At 37.6% G+C, this 16,038-nt stretch overlaps 3 protein-coding genes across 3 annotated transcripts; 2 read left to right on the top strand and 1 right to left on the bottom strand.

Moving 5' to 3' along the window:
- Positions 1 to 312: 312 nt before the first annotated feature.
- On the top strand, positions 313 to 4,053 carry LOC307174377 (phospholipase A and acyltransferase 4-like). The gene is made up of 4 exons (XM_079898151.1): positions 313 to 395; positions 1,070 to 1,190; positions 2,430 to 2,728; positions 2,864 to 4,053. The coding sequence occupies exons 1-4, from the start codon at positions 378 to 380 to the stop codon at positions 2,993 to 2,995; spliced, it is 570 nt and encodes a 189-aa protein (XP_079754277.1). The 5' UTR covers positions 313 to 377; the 3' UTR covers positions 2,996 to 4,053.
- A 104-nt stretch (positions 4,054 to 4,157) lies between these two features.
- Positions 4,158 to 9,730, top strand: dedd (death effector domain containing). Its single transcript, XM_079898150.1, has 5 exons — positions 4,158 to 4,342; positions 5,502 to 6,179; positions 6,296 to 6,400; positions 8,218 to 8,355; positions 8,599 to 9,730. Exons 2-5 carry the CDS (start codon positions 5,618 to 5,620, stop codon positions 9,006 to 9,008), a joined length of 1,215 nt encoding a protein of 404 aa, XP_079754276.1. The 5' UTR covers positions 4,158 to 4,342; positions 5,502 to 5,617; the 3' UTR covers positions 9,009 to 9,730.
- A 207-nt stretch (positions 9,731 to 9,937) lies between these two features.
- Positions 9,938 to 14,749, bottom strand: ugt5e1 (UDP glucuronosyltransferase 5 family, polypeptide E1). Its single transcript, XM_079898149.1, has 3 exons — positions 14,518 to 14,749; positions 13,559 to 13,648; positions 9,938 to 13,365 (listed from the first exon to the last, which is right to left on the bottom strand). The coding sequence occupies exons 2-3, from the start codon at positions 13,562 to 13,564 to the stop codon at positions 11,767 to 11,769; spliced, it is 1,605 nt and encodes a 534-aa protein (XP_079754275.1). The 5' UTR covers positions 13,565 to 13,648; positions 14,518 to 14,749; the 3' UTR covers positions 9,938 to 11,766.
- Positions 14,750 to 16,038: the final 1,289 nt, after the last annotated feature.

Below are 16,038 nucleotides of genomic sequence, written 5' to 3'. Positions count from 1 at the left end.
CACAGTTTGTCATTCTGTACGCCTATTGTCACTCATTCATCATGGTAATACTGTAATAAAATGGATTGTGTTGTGGATGTTTATCATGCCATCACAAGACAGCCTACCTTAAAGGTGACACGCTCATTTTCTTTAATGTCAACTTTAATGAACTTTGTTGTAAAGAAATGATCCTAAGTGCATTCAGTTGAATAATAACCCTGCAGATGTGGCAGAAGAATTGAAGGTGGAGTAGCTAAATTACACTGCAAGGGAAAGTCTTCACAAACAAGTCCTGCTTCTGGTTGTCTGTGACCACGCCTACAAGGCTTGGCAGAAGAATTTCAATGCTTATTTTGCTTATAGTCTCTGCTCTTAACGACTAAACAACACGAGAAATGGACTACAAAGAACAGGTAGGCTACATTTACAAATATTTACTGAATTAACTCAATACGTGGATGATAATAATTCATATTTCAAAATAAGCTTAGAAACTAATAAAATATGTATTATTTTGTCACGTAGACTACATAAATTAGGCTACATAAGAATGCTAATTCTAACTATTATAACCATTAGAATTGTATAAGATATTTTAATATTTATTATTAGAATATATATAATTATTTGGAATCAGCTGAGGATCATTAGGTTACTTTTTTCTCATATGTAACCACCGCTAGAATTTAATGTGAAAGTAGCTTTAAAACCGTTCTCCAATAATGGGGTTTTCGCACCAGACAGTTATAGGAAGTTAAAAGTTATAGGAACTAGCCATTAGTTCCCCCAAAAGGCGTTCCTAACTAAATACGTTCCCAGTTCCTGCGGTGAAAACACGCCAAAAAGTGGGAACTATTAACTCTAGTTCTATGAAAATGTTCCTCCGGTGCGATAGCACCTATAGTTGCGTATCTTGGATCTTTTTAAGAATTATAAATGATTATACTTTAATCTTATGACACTATAGCGATGGTTATAATTTACGTCCTCAAAAGAATGCAGACGCCATATGTTGTCAAACTTGTTCTAAAACCTGTAACAGCTGTAAACGGGAGGAATCTTGACAGATTGAAACTGTCATGCACAGGTTGAGCAAGTTGTATCCAGCGCGCAATTCGGAGATTTGATCGAGTTCTCGTACCCCATTGGCTACTCACACTGGGGCGTGTATGACGGAGATGGATACATTATTCACTTTGCGGTTGCAGGTAAGCACGATAACGTTTACTTTAATACAAATACTAATTATATAAAAATAACTATACAGTCACTATACTATACTATACTATACAAAGTGGATAATAGGCAGATTCCTTCGTGACTAGCCTAGTAGCCATACATTTTAGGTATGTATCTGAAATTGAGGAGACTAAAGAAAATGTAAGAATCCTACTACATAAGAAAGGTGTGTGTGTGTATATGCTATATAACTCCTACACTGCTGTATATATAAAAACTACACAGGTTAAAATATCACCTGATATCCTCCTAGCTGGAGGAATAGACTTTTGTCCACTGTGGACATTATATTTTAGTGAATTTCTGACACCATGCATGCCACAGTTTTAAAGGGATAGTTCGGCCAAAAATTTAAATGTTGTCATTACTTACTCACCCTCAAGTTGTTCCAAACCTGTATGAGTTTCTTTCTTCTGTTGAACACAAAAGAAGATATTTTAAAGAATGTTGTTAATCAGATAGATGACGGCAGCCATTGACTATTTTTTCCTAATATGGAAGTCAATGGTCCAAATGTTTGATTACCAACATTCTTTAAAATATTTTCTTTTGTGTTCAACAGAAGAAAGAAACTCATACAGGTTTGGAACAACGTGAAGGTGAATAAATGATGATTTTAATTTTTGGGTGAACTATCTCTTTAAGTCTGGATGTCCTGTAAAGAGCACATTCAGGGTTTTCAGAGATACCAAATGTTTGAGGGTTTTACCATGACAACAAATTCTCCTTGGTCTTTTAATACGACTGACAATAATGTAGTGATCAAATTAGCACTTTTATGGAAATATGATCTTTTTTTGTAATTATCATTTAAATCTGACTAATTTTAAGATTGTTTGTCATAAATCAACTTCTCAGGAAAATGGTATGGGGTTTCTAATCAAAATATGACTTTCTGTTACAAATTAGGGCATTGATTTCATACATGTCCAATTGACACCAGGGATTAAATCATGTTTATCATTTTGGGAGACACAACAAGTGAACGAAATTATATATCAATATTCCTCTGAAATGTTAGATATTATTATGAAAATGTTGCCAATTATTACTGAAACACATTTAAATGCAAATTAGATACAGTGTATTTATTGCATTGAATGGAACTGAATGGCCATTTTAACCACAGTTCATATCAGTTCATTCCATTATATCTTTCATAACATATTGTTATAACATATAACTTTCATTATATTTTTCCATACCAGATGAAACTCAGGTGATGAGTTCGTTTCGGGGTTTTCTGCAGACTGTCTTCCCTGTTTGTGGTGATCTTTTGCTTGGAGAAACTAAGATACGACGTCAGCTCCTGTCTGAAGTTAACGTACCTAAAGGAGCTCGTATTTTAGTGAGCAATATCAAACACGATCTCCAGCCTTCACCTGTGAATGAAATTAGACAACGACGAGATGCTTTACTTGACAAGGAGTTTACGTACAAAGTCCTCACATTTAATTGTGAGCACTTTGCCACATTTGTCCGCTCTGGAAAAGCTATGTGCAATCAGGTGAGTTGATGAATCAGGTAGTATATCAAGTATATATCAAGTTTAACAGTATATCATAAAGATCATCCTCATTATGTGTCATGTACATTTTTGTTATTCTGACATAAGTTTATATTGGTTCTTTTGTTTTAACAGATCCCAGGGAAGCCCAAAAACAAGGAATGTGTGGAGGCTACTGAACAATTCTGCAGCCTTGTGCCATCATATACTGAATTATCAATGCCAATCTACACATTTTCCCTAGAAGATTGTGTTGAGTTTAACTAAGGATATTTCCCCCTCACTCTTGGAATTAAACCAGTTTTAAAAGATTCCTGTGTAATGTCAATGGAAAGGGTTCTTCACTCTTCAATGGTCTTATTTGGTCTCCTAGCCTGGTCAGGCTGGTCTGTTGGCTGGTTTTAAAACGGTTTTGGACACTTTTTTGGTCGGGAGACCGACTTGGTTAAGCCAAATGATCATCTTAGCTAAGAGGTGGTTTCTTTTGTTTTCTTTTTTTTTTTTACATCTTCTTCACATTTCTAACTAATATGGCACATACCATTACTAATATTTGCCATAGGTAACACCACAGTTGTAAAACATTTTAGACCCCATGGAATTGCTTAACAATTTATTTCTTTTGCTGCTGACACACAGTTACAACAGAAAGTCTTTGGAAATATCTAAGGGCTCGTCCCTTTTAATGCCCAGCAAACACAGAACATTCCCCTAATGTTAGCATATGGTTACCGTCTTTTTGGGGGGAACCAATTAATAACATTCTAAGAAAGTACTCTAACCTTTCCAGAACATTGCAGGGAGGTATTTTCCTCAAGAACCTATATTCATAACCATAAACTAACCTTCCCAGAAGATTCTGGGAAGCAAAAATCGTTATATAGCTGCATAGCTTTAAATTACGCCATAGCCATGTACACTGATTTGCTACTTAGTCAGCTGCCGAGCCTATTTTCCTAGAATAGACTATTTGTTAAAAATGAATTTTCTATTGGAAAAAAATATATTTTGAATTCATTCACTTTATATCAGCCAGAATTGATTAAAAAAAGATTTAAACAAAATTGGCAAGATTACAACAAGCTTGTTGGGTTTGAAGATAAACATATTTTTATTTATTAAGATTTTACAGTAGTAACAATAGCTAGTGAGCTAATTGTATTTTGGATGAAAATGTGGTTACCATGGTGATCTTTCATAACGTAAAGGGGCTGTGCAGTGCTGTGTTTCTCATGATTGAAAAAAAAAAATATATATTTATATTCCATACAAAGACCTATTCTGATTAACGTTTTTTCTTGTAAATTTATTCGCAACAGCAATTTAAAAAAAATAAATAAAAAAAATCTGCACATCACGAGAGTTTATTGTCTGTTTGATAAAGACGAAGCGTTTCCTACATTCCCCGGATGTTGCCCCACGCTTGCTCATGTCCCGGATGTACCTACATTTTAGTAGAGGAACAAAAAATGGGCTCGTTACCAAGCTTCACCAAACCGTTTAAATTATCCCCACACACGATTATTGTACATGTATGAGGACCAGACCGCACTTTTGAGCAGAGTCCGCGTCCATAGTCACCGTGTCTGTAAAGTGATTCATGAAATTAAACAGGTAAGACAGTTGTATACATTCAGTGTTGCTACACGCTGTTGACGTTAGCAAGCCAGCAGTCAGTTGCTAAGCGAAGTTTATATCAATAGCAGATAACGTTTAAGTATCTTTAGGAATATAGAAGTAATAGAAGGGATCGCAATGAAATATTAACATAGAAAATGTATATAATCTTAACATATCATTGTGTTCTACAGCCCCTCCTTGTGAATGCTAAGAGACAGGCTAACACAGCTGTCCAGATAAATTTCAGGAGATTGTTGATGTCTAACTGCTTATTCATAAATCTTTTTACTAGAGTTTCTTGTCTTGAAAAGAGCATTATGTTAGTGTTTTTAAAGCCATGATATGGAAGTGAGATGTTTGATGCATCCTGCTATCTTTATATATTCATACTTTTAAACCTGTTAGACGTTAATTTATAAGCTAACCAGGTCAGTGACTTAACTGTCCCTCTACCTATATTATAGATAGTAGATCAAAACTGAACAAACAGGCTTAAAATACAAGTTTGCTACAGGAAATTGAAGCACTATATGTATATGTCATATCAAAGTATATATTATGTGTAGTTTTAAATGCATATGTGATATCAGAATATATACCAGTGATCTGTGTGTTTTTATATGTAGATGTGATATGAGAATATCTAATCTGTATGTTTTTGTTTGTAGATGTGATATCAGAATATATCATCTGTTTGATTGTATATGTAGTAGTGATATCAGAGTATAAAATCAGTACAACCTTATATGTAGATGCGATCAGAGTATATCATCTGTATGTTTTAATGCAGATTTGATCAGAATATATCATTTGGATGCTTTTTTATGTAGACGTTGTATCAGTATAAAATCAGTATATTTTATGTAGATAATAGGCTAATCATAATATATAATATATAATCTGTAAGCTTTTATATGTAGATGTGATGTGAAAACATATGATCTGTATGATTCTTATGTGTTGCATGGTTGAGCAATGGGAGTCTAGATACACAGTTGAGCAATAGACCTGTTTACATATGTGTAAAATTCACCCAGGTCATGTGATAAAGTCTGTTTATCATCTTTAGTAATGTATTATTTATGATGTCATAAGACTCTATAATGCTGTAGTGAGTCATTGACTTAATGCTATGAATTCTGTTCTCTTCTAGAGTGAAGTTGGAGGTGAGAGTCGCGGGCCGAGCGTGTTGACAGAGTCGAGCTGCTTCACACTGCTGACAGGGCCTTCCGCCATCCCCCTCACCCGTCATCTGCCTAGCGAAGAGTGATGACCTCACAGCAGCATGGGAATGCCAACCCTGCCCTCCTTTTGCCACAGAACTCTTCATCTAGTCAGGGCAGGCAACACATTTCTCGTTCTCCGATAGACTCGTATTCCCGCTCCGGGCTCTCCTCTCCTCGGAGAGGCTGGGTTGCGGCATCCTCATCCGCAACAACTCACGGTAACTCCCTTGCGCTCTCTCTAAGCCGACTGGCTCCGGCGTCCTGCAGTAATTCCTCCTCGTCTCGGAGACCTGCGTCTGGCCGGGTGGAGCCGTGGCCAGAGGAGGCTGTGGACGATGCGTATGGGCTTTACTCCCTTCACCGCATGTTTGATATTGTCGGCGCTCAGCTGACGCACCGTGATGTGCGTGTGCTGTCCTTCCTTTTTGTGGACGTTATTGACGAGTACGAGAGAGGAGGGATACGAAGCGGCCGGGATTTCCTGCTCGCATTGGAGCGTCAGGGGAGATGTGATGAGACAAACTTCAGGCATGTTCTTCAGCTGCTCCGCATCATCACCCGCCATGACCTGCTGCCGTACGTCACACTGCGCAAGAGACAGACAGGTTTGAGATCTTGTCACCTTCACCCTCATTTTGGTCACTAGTTCATCCACTGCTTATGACAGCAGATTATTGTCCTTTTTTTGGCAAGGTGTAATATGTTGCTTATTATTTTCCAGTGTGCCCAGATCCAGTGGATAAATATCTGGAGGAGACTTCAGTCCGGTATGTTTCTCCCAGAGGAGCAGGAGAGGCCCAGCAGGGAACTCCTCACAGAAGAACAGGTGTGTCCTCCTTTAGTTGTTCATAGACTTTTTCCTAGTGCTGTAAAGATTTTTGGTAGTGATGCACTGAAATTTTTTTTTTCTTTTTCCGATACACAGAAAAAATGAATTAAAAGTATTATTTAGCTGAAAACTAATAATACATTTTATGTAATAATCAGTTAATTAATTAAATTTAATTCAATAATTACACTCAAATAACATTTAACATATGGAAGATATTTTTTTCCATAGTTGAAACTAGTCAACTGGTTGAGTGATGATATGATATATTTCAGTAAGTTGTACAGTTTCTTTCAACATACCTTTTGATGTCCATTCATCTGTATTGTAAGCCTGTTTGTTCAGCATATTTATGCTGTAACTAGTAGTAAAGAGAAAGAGATTAAAGGGTGTCAAAGAGTGCCCAATTTTTTTGTTTGAATTTTGTTATAAAATCCACAAAATTTGAAAGCTCAGACTTTTTCCATATCATACCAAAAGTAACAAAACACAAAGCTTATTGCAATTATTAGATGCTAGGCACACTCTAAATAATGTTTAGTGCAGTTTGGTTCACGCACCAACTTAAAACAGCATAGATTAAAAAATCTTGGTTAATCAAACTCAAGATTGATTAAAAAAAGAGAAATTGATATTGTCAACTCAGCCCTAGCTTCCACACAGCTGACATGTTTATCTGTTGGTGCTTATCCACGTTATGTGTATGAAATATGCTCTCAGACTTATGCCAGGTTCACACTATACTTGAAATCAGCCTGATTTTGGACAAGTCCGTTTGACGAGGGGTGTTGTGGTGATTCGTAAATGCCAATGCGTGATGGGGCCCAAGAATCAATCATTTTATCGTCATAGACAACCGACACTGCGCCTGCGACGCTTCACAGTGTCCCGTCAGAAAAACTAGCATGTTTAATTTGTTTTGGTCCTCCATGACTTTGGTGCTAAAAATATTTTTGGTTACAAAAATGTCTGTGCATCACTTGTTTTTGTTTTTGATCACACCTGAAGTATCACTGAAGTTAAATTGGGCTGTGGACTATGGTGTAATTATTTGATTAGCCAATCAGAACTTTTGAGGTGCTTTTTGCCTGCCAATCATTTTTTTGCAGTGGGTTCCCAGGAGCGGGGTTGAAGACCTCTGATATTGTGCATTTGTACAGTACAGCACATAAATGACCAAACTAGCACCAACTTGTCCGGACTGCAAATTGGGGCAAAAGCTGTGTAGTGTATTCCAGCCTTGACTGCTTACAGCATTTTGAACACAATTTTTTTTCTGATTCTGAACTGGAAATCATCCAAATCTTCACCTTAACTACTTCTCCTTAATCTTCACCTTCGCCTAAACCTAATCGTGATTAGTGTAAATGCATGTACTACAAGACACATGGGCACATGGGACACATGGGCATTGAAATGTGCTGGGGACAGAGACGCAATCTTTTTTTTTTCTCTTTCCCGCATGTCATGTTTTGAAAGACGATGTCCTGTAGCTTACTAATGTAAATAAATAAAAATGTATACAAAAAAGTTTTCAAAAAGCATTAGACATATGACTCACTGTTCTGCTTCTTAAGTACCATGTTGACAATATGACGTGGTTTAATGTACCTAAACAATGATTACCAAATTTCTCTCTCATATTGCTCCTCATAACCACTGAAAACTGTCCAAAAAAAAGAAGAAAAGTGGTGGGTACAAAATGACTCATGACGAAATCTGGTGGGTACGCGTCCCCACCGTCCCCACCGAAATCGACGCCTATGACAAGACAGGCATTGTGGTAGTTATTTTGATCATGTTCTGTTTCTCAGGACCCCAGCCATTGATCTGCTGTCCTCCATCAGGACCCCAGGTATGCCCAGCACGTGCTAAACCCAACCCACCTCCACCGACCAGGAAAAGGAAAAGATCTCACACAACAGCTGACTGCAGAGAAAAACAGACCTGTGGTGAGAGAACAAAAAAAAAAAAGTTGCATGCTGGTTGACATGACAGTCGCAATATTTTTTATGCAGAACAAGAAAATTTGACTCTGTGGAATAAGATATTAGTAAAATCATAACTACACCATTTTACCCTTAACAAAAGAAATTGTAACGTATCTACATGCTTAAGCAATAAGACATGTTCAGATCTGGCCACTTGGCGACACTCCCCGCAAACTCGACTAACTATTCATCCTTCTCTTGCAGACATAAGACTGAGGGTGCGTGCGGAGTACTGTCAGCACGAGTCAGCTCTACAAGGCAATGTCTTCTCCAACAAGCAAGAGGCGCTGGAGAGGCAGTTTGAGCGTTTCAACCAGGCCAACACCATCCTCAAATCCCGTGACCTGGGTTCCATCATATGTGACATCAAGTTCTCAGAGCTGACCTACCTGGACGCCTTTTGGCGGGACTACATCAACGGTTCACTATTGGAAGCCCTGAAGGGCGTTTTCATCACGGACTCTCTGAAGCAGGCAGTGGGTCACGAGGCCATTAAGCTCCTGGTGAACGTAGATGAGGAAGACTACCAGGCTGGCAGGAGGAAGTTGCTGAGGAACCTGGTGGCAGGGGGTGCCGGTGCGGGCACGGGAAGCAGGGAGGGTCCCTTGTCCTAGTGGTGGGAGTGACTCGGTAATTGGAGGAAATTCAGAGAGACCCAGATGAGCTGAGATTGGACACTAATGAGAAGGTATACATGGGGAAGGAAGAGTGAGGAATGTAAACAGAGAGGAAGTGACTCTTAAAAGAAAGATACCCTACTAGAGGCCGGGATTTGCATCTTTAGCCAATATGGATGAAAAGAGGTGTTAAAAGTGTTCTGGAAAGTTGCGTTATTTCTATTTTATTTTGAGTATCTCAAGTTGTGGAAATAAAAGATGAAGGGGAAAAGTTTTGGACAAAGAAGGCATTTAGTTTCTTTTGTCTTTATTCCTGCGTAAATGACACTAATGCTTTTGTTTTTAGGCTTTTGTGAATTAGGTTATTTTTGCTATATTTCCATCAAGTTTTGTTGCACAACCATTTGCTCTTAGTGAAATTCTCCTGGTTAAATGAAATGTGTTTGCCTCAAAGTTTAACAAAAACGACAGGTCGCATAAGGTTTGATTGACTGATTTGCCTTTAAAACATCACATTGCTTCAACTCATTATAAAATAATTCCACTGTCAATGTTGTCTAACCATCTATGTTCAAGTTCTTCTCGATGTGAACTCGAATTTGAAGTCTTTTCATTACAAAATCACAAAACAGAATTTATATGAGAAATCACACAAAATCTTCATGGCACACTCCAACATTGCACTTCACTTTAGAACTATGACTACTTTAAAAAGAAAACATTCTCTGTTTCTGTTTTATCATTGAAGTTATTGCACAATTGGGTTAGTTTTAGAAAATTCACAAGGGGGCGTAGTCCAACATCTGCAGATTCTGGAGCATGGAGAATTGGTTTTCAGAATGGTTTATGATATGCTTTGTTGCAGCCTGTGTTTTGATGCATGTCCCTGTAATTTTCTTTTGTTTATGGAAAAACCCAGTAACGTTGGCAAATGTTCGCTTTTATTTTCACAAAGGTACAAATTGGCTGCTTTTGTTCAATAAAAAAAAAAAAAAAAAAGGTAGTTATGAGAGTTCTAGTGAAAATTTATAATTTCCAATTCCACCATTTGAATTCAAGCAACTGTGCCAGGGTTTCTGTGTTGAAACAATCTGCTGTAACTTCTGTCCAACAAGTCTTGAAAGATAACACAAAATGTGCCAACCTGAAGTGCAACCTGTGTTTTTACATGACTGAAGTGAAACAAAAATGCCTGAGCAACATGCAATCGCAGGAAGATGTGTAATTTGACTGACTTGAGATGTTTTTGCTATACTTTTAAAATACCAAAGCTGTTCCCAGACATTCATTCTTTAAACTCTCTCTCTTTTCATTCTCTCCTCCTCAATCTGTTAAGATATAATGAAACTGTTGACATATTGAAAGGAAAACTGGTGACGTGGGGTGAGTGGAACAGATGTTTAGAAAAGTTAGCTGTGGATCAATTACTGCTATTATTATTATTATTATTATTATTACAGAAGGAAGAAAAGCATTTTGTAATGTTTTCCTAATGGAACTAAACAAAGTTACAGACTGGTATCTATTATATAGGTTACATGTTCTATTGATTGTGTTCAAGTGTTTGTCTTTATATCTTGCATGTATATGACATTGATCCCCTTAAATATCACACAGTGACAATTGAGCTGTGGTCTGTAGATTTGAAATATCTAGACATTTCTAACCTTTTTTACACTTTGTTTTTCATAGAGAAAGAAATGGGATTGCTACTTTTTGGAGAGGTGAGATGAGCGTATTCTCAAAGTGACACAGTAGAACAGATGAAGACGGAGCACTTTATTTTTTACTCTAAAGTATTTCACCTATTGTAACCATATATAGTAATACACCATTCCAAAATCTAGGAGCATTGGCATCATCGGCCATCTGTCACATTATGACTCTGATTTTTGAATAATTTTATTTTTTTGTTGACCATGCCGGTGGTTGTGTTAAGTGAAATATTTACGTGCAAAATAGACAGCTGGTTCATTCAATGTCTGTACAAATCAATAAAACAAATTGAAAAACATAATCTGTTGCAGTTCCTTTTTTAAAACATTAAAATATACTGTTAGCAACACATTAATTGATGTTGAAATTTCAAGTTAGCCATTCAAAATTAAATTTCCCGAAAAGAATTGTTCTTGTTTGAACTGCTTGACCAAGCAACATTGTCTCAAACAAAAATTTAGGGCAGTACTACCTTTTTTTTAACGATTGCTGATGAAGGGTGGGTTTGGAAAAGCTATTTAGAAACTGCAATTCTGTAGGAATCTAGAGGGCGGTTTACAAATACCTGGAAAAAGTTAGCATTCATATTCATCTCCATGGCTCCATTGCTTATGCTTAGTTATGCTGCCATGTTTTGAGCCAATCATCGGAATCTAAATGCGTGATTGATCAATGCTGATTGGCTGATGGCAACAAAAACGCTCACAGTCACAATCTCTTCTCTAGTGACTGTACTTAGCTGTGAAAAGCAGAACAAATGGAAAAATATCCATTTCACAATTTTAAAAGCCTTTCCACAATTGGCCATTGGTAAAACATCTTCTTTCATATATCAATATGTTTGTGATTTAAATGTTGCTTGCAAAATTATGAATGGAGAAAGAATTTCGTTTCTCAGCCAGATGGTTTTAGTTACAGCATCTACAGCTAACAAGGTCATGCAAACGAACCAAACATTGACCCTTTGGAAGTAGTGGAGAAATTGCATAGAGCAACATTAATGATATCAGCCTAAACAAAATTGTTACCAAAGAGATCTTCACTCTTTTTTGGCTTTCCTTTTCCTGACAAAAACTTTCAGCAAAGCCCTGCTCATTAAGACCAAGAGCAGACAGACTGCCGTAAACAAACTCGCTATCAGCATTATCACATCCGCGCAGTGGTAGGAATACCAAGGAAGCTTGTAGGACTGTGTGCGTAAATGCGCCGCACCCTTATGCCTCATGACAAACTCTAGCCAAAAGATGGCGCTGTCCATTGGCTTGAGCGGTGTGTCATGATGTAGACTTGACATTCTGCGCATGTTCTTCTGGTACGGTTGATTTTCATCCAGGATATCCATCAGGGCTTGCGTTAGGGTATCTACATCCAGGACTGCGACGTCAAGCACTTGAGCCACCCCTCTGGCTTCCAGGCGAATCATGTTGTCGAATTGGTCGAAGATGAGCGGGAGTCCAAGCATCGGCACGCTGTGGTAAATAGCCTCATAGATTCCATTCGTTCCTCCATGGGTGACGAAAGCTTTAGTTTTAGGATGCCCTAGGAGGTCGTTCTGAGGCAACCATTCCACTATGAGTGTGTTTTTCCCCAACGTAGACGGCTTTTCCCCTACGTGCCTCCAAATCACCTTTTGCGGCAAGCGAGCGAAGGCAGAGGCGATAACCTCAGATATGTCAGGAACCAGACTTCCAAGCAGAGTACCCAAAGACATGATCACCACCCCATGCTCTCCAGAACTCTCGACAAACTTCTCCAATTCATCTGGTAGAGGTTTGGATGGTTTGCACTGGAAGCCTCCAATGTAGACCACGTTGGGCATAGTAGGACGAGGGAACTCGAATACAAAATCGACTCGCATGAGCCACAAATCCGCTCCTTGGATCAGAGTGTAGACATTGGAATTCGGGTCTATGTATTCGCTGACAACTCCTTGATAGAGGGGCCGTGTGAGCATGTGGTCTATATATTGGCCGATTCCAAAATGCAAGAGATTTTTCATTTTATTCGCAAAGCTCATTTTGTCCGTCACCCTGGATCCGATAGTTGGGATGTAAGAAAGCGGTGAGGGTGCAATTGCAAAGTGCCCTTCTCCGTTTGTTATCCATCGTACGTTGAACACCATTGGTAGACCCAAGTGCACGCCCAGTATGACCCCTCCTGCAAAACCAGGATCAGTTAGCATCAAATCATACTTGGACTCCTTGAGTGTTTTTATAAGCTTTTTATCTTCTAGGATGGTCCTCACCATCTCAGCAGAAGACCTGTGAGACTCTTCTAAAAGAGTGATGATTTCTTTCTGAAGGGCAATGAATGACCAAACTGATCCCTTCCCTCTTTGAATGTCAATGTTTCTCTTAAGAAAGGACGCCATGTACTCCGGGTCCTCCAGGCTGCTGAGGTGCTCAACATGGATGGTGATGGACGTATAGTGTGTGGTGTTCTCTGGGATGTACCAACTGTTGGCAGAACGGACCACTGTCAGTTTGTGACCTCGCTGATGAAGCTCTCGTAGCAGAATGTCCATGTTAAGCCAGTGGCTTCCATCCACAGGGTACACTAGGATCTTCCCAGTCAGGGAAAGTGGTGGGAGACTCCAAAGAAAGACAAGGACAAAGATCGAGGGATGTAGCAGAATTGTCTGAAAATGTATGTTTGATTAGTCAATCATTTTGATTGGGAAACGCATTGCAACTTGACTTTTTGTAATTGTAGATCAAAACATACATGCTTATACTTGTAAATTAGAGAATAATGCCAAGTTAACTGACTTATTATATTTGTGTTTTAAAGGGATAATTCACCCAAAATTAAAAATTCGGTCATCTACTCACCTTCATGTTGTTTTTGGTCCATTAAATGAACCTCAAAGTGGTAGAATGTTGTTTGGACCACTTGCTCTTTCAAAATATACTTTTTGTCTTCTGCAGAAGAAAGTCATACAGGTTCAGGTTAACATTAATGATGAGAGAATTTTTTTTTTTTTTTTTTTTTTACGGTGAACTTACCCTTTAATTATTAGCATTGCTTAAATTCAGAAACTGATTATTACAAATCAAGTACAAACATCTTATTGATTCTTAATTTGCCGTTTTGTAAACCCAAATTAATGGACGGATACATGCTAATTCTTTCTGATAATATTGCATTGTACAATATAACAATGCAAATACAAAAAAACTATAACGAGTTTTTATACCTATACCATTTATGATTACAAATTGGATATAAATGCTTTTAAGTCTTCGGTAATGATCTCATGTCTTTTGTCTCTCCATTATTTATTTATTAATTTATGTATTGTGTTTTCTCACTATTCCTCATTTGCCAGTGCGTTGCCCTTTCACTTAAGTTCACAGTTATCTTTGAGAATTATTGCACTGACCTGACCCTGCTTCAAGATATCATGTACAGTTTTAACAGTTAACTGATTGCATGTGAGAAAAGGTCTCGTAACTAAGCACAGATAGCCTACATTTCCCTCACATGTATGCTAAATAGTTATGTAAAGGCTATTTATGCAAAATTAAACTTTGGCATACCAAAGACTTGAGAATCAAAACCTGTGTATTGTTAAATAGTGGAAGCAATTTAGTGATTTGCACAAAATATGTAAATGTGCAACTGTGTAGCTCATTGTAAAAAAAAAAAAAAATACTGTATACATTGTTCTGAATGACATTGTGCAATATAGTCTCCATTTACTCTTCATAATGATGTTTACATTGATTGAACTACTACTGCAAAATGAAACCTTTTAAACCACACAGACAAGTAGAATGAGACATAGTACCTTGTATTTGGCGATGTCCTGCAGAGAAGTTGTGCGATGTGTAATGTCCCAACTGTGCAGTTTATGTTTATTCCTGATCTGGCAGACAGCGTGTGAAAGTTATTGCCAAGAGTGAGCAAGGTCCTTCACTATCCTTCACTGTATATGTCTTGTTATAAAAGTGGTGGCTAACATAGAAATCGGACCGGGAACAGCGTGAGGTTGAACTTTGGTCCAGATTTGCACTTCCTCTGTTCGTTTATTTAGCATAGCCTCAAAGGTGGGCTTGATCTGAATCATGTGTTTGGTGGAAGGAAGAAAGAGTGAAGGGCAGGCCCACAAACAGATTATGTTAGAGGATTACATACAGCACATTCCACTCTTGTTAAAACCTAAACCCTAACCCATTAAAACAGGCCTTCGAGAAAGTATGGAACCAAAACACAAGTGTTGGCAAAATTGTTCCACTTCTGACTTGTTAAATAATCCAAAAGGAGTGCAATCATGAAAATATATCATAATTTGGAGCCAGCTAAAACAAGAGCTTTCTTATAAAAAAATCCTACTGGATAAAATAAAATTCCAATTTTCTATTTGTTTTTCAGAATTTCAGTTCAATAGGCTATCTTATTTGGTATGGGTATACTGTTGTTTTCACCTCAGAGTGAGAAGGCACTTATTAAATATGCAGTCCTTATGTTAGATAACAGCTCAGTGTGCATTGTAAAAGACATCACTTTCATCTTGTAGATATCTTGCGCTGCTGGATGCAACGCCATTCTTCTCCACTAGAGGGATTGACACGTCACTATTTTCACTTGGGATGCAGATTACAGATTACAGAACATGAACAGGTCATTCTTATTTATTTAATAATTTATCTTATGATTTGAAGTGGCACAGAGGGCATAATATGTTCAGTGTTTTTACCCCTCTTCTGTTTTCACACTCTCTAAATTCAGTTTAATGCTTTACTCATGACAAAAAAAAGTCATAAAACTAGTAATGGTAACAAATTAAAAAATATATATCAGTATGAAATTAGCCTACAGTACAGAATGAATTATAAAAAGTTATGAAGTGTGTTTGTGTGTGTGATGTGTGGGCCTGGTAAACCCTACATTATGGTGACAAAATGTCCCTACTACAGAGAAGGTATATCTGAAATCCTTGTCCTTATGGGGACTTTTTTTTTTTAACCCCATGAGGATCCCCATCAATCATAAGTGATGTTTTTTGAAAATGTAATGCAGAAAGTTTTCTGTGATGGGTATGGTTTAGGGGTAGGGTTAGTGTAAGGGGATAGAATATACAGTTTGTACAGTATAAAAAATGATTTTGTCTACGGAAAGTGACAATAAATCCCAAATTATATGTTTGTGTGTTGACGTGCATGTGCAGAAAAAGTCACAAAATTTAAAGAAAAACAACATTATTTCAGATATCTTGAAAAACAGAAAAGAAATTATATATTATTTGGCTTAAGTGGGGAATAGATCCTTTTTAGCATCATTATAGGGTAGTAAAATAAAATAAAAATGT

The sequence above is a fragment of the Squalius cephalus genome, assembly GCF_949319135.1.
Source record: "Squalius cephalus genome assembly, chromosome: 16".
NCBI lineage: Eukaryota > Metazoa > Chordata > Actinopteri > Cypriniformes > Leuciscidae > Squalius > Squalius cephalus.
The sequence above is the reverse complement of the archived record's forward strand: the minus strand, read 5'-3'. Positions and strand labels throughout refer to the sequence as shown.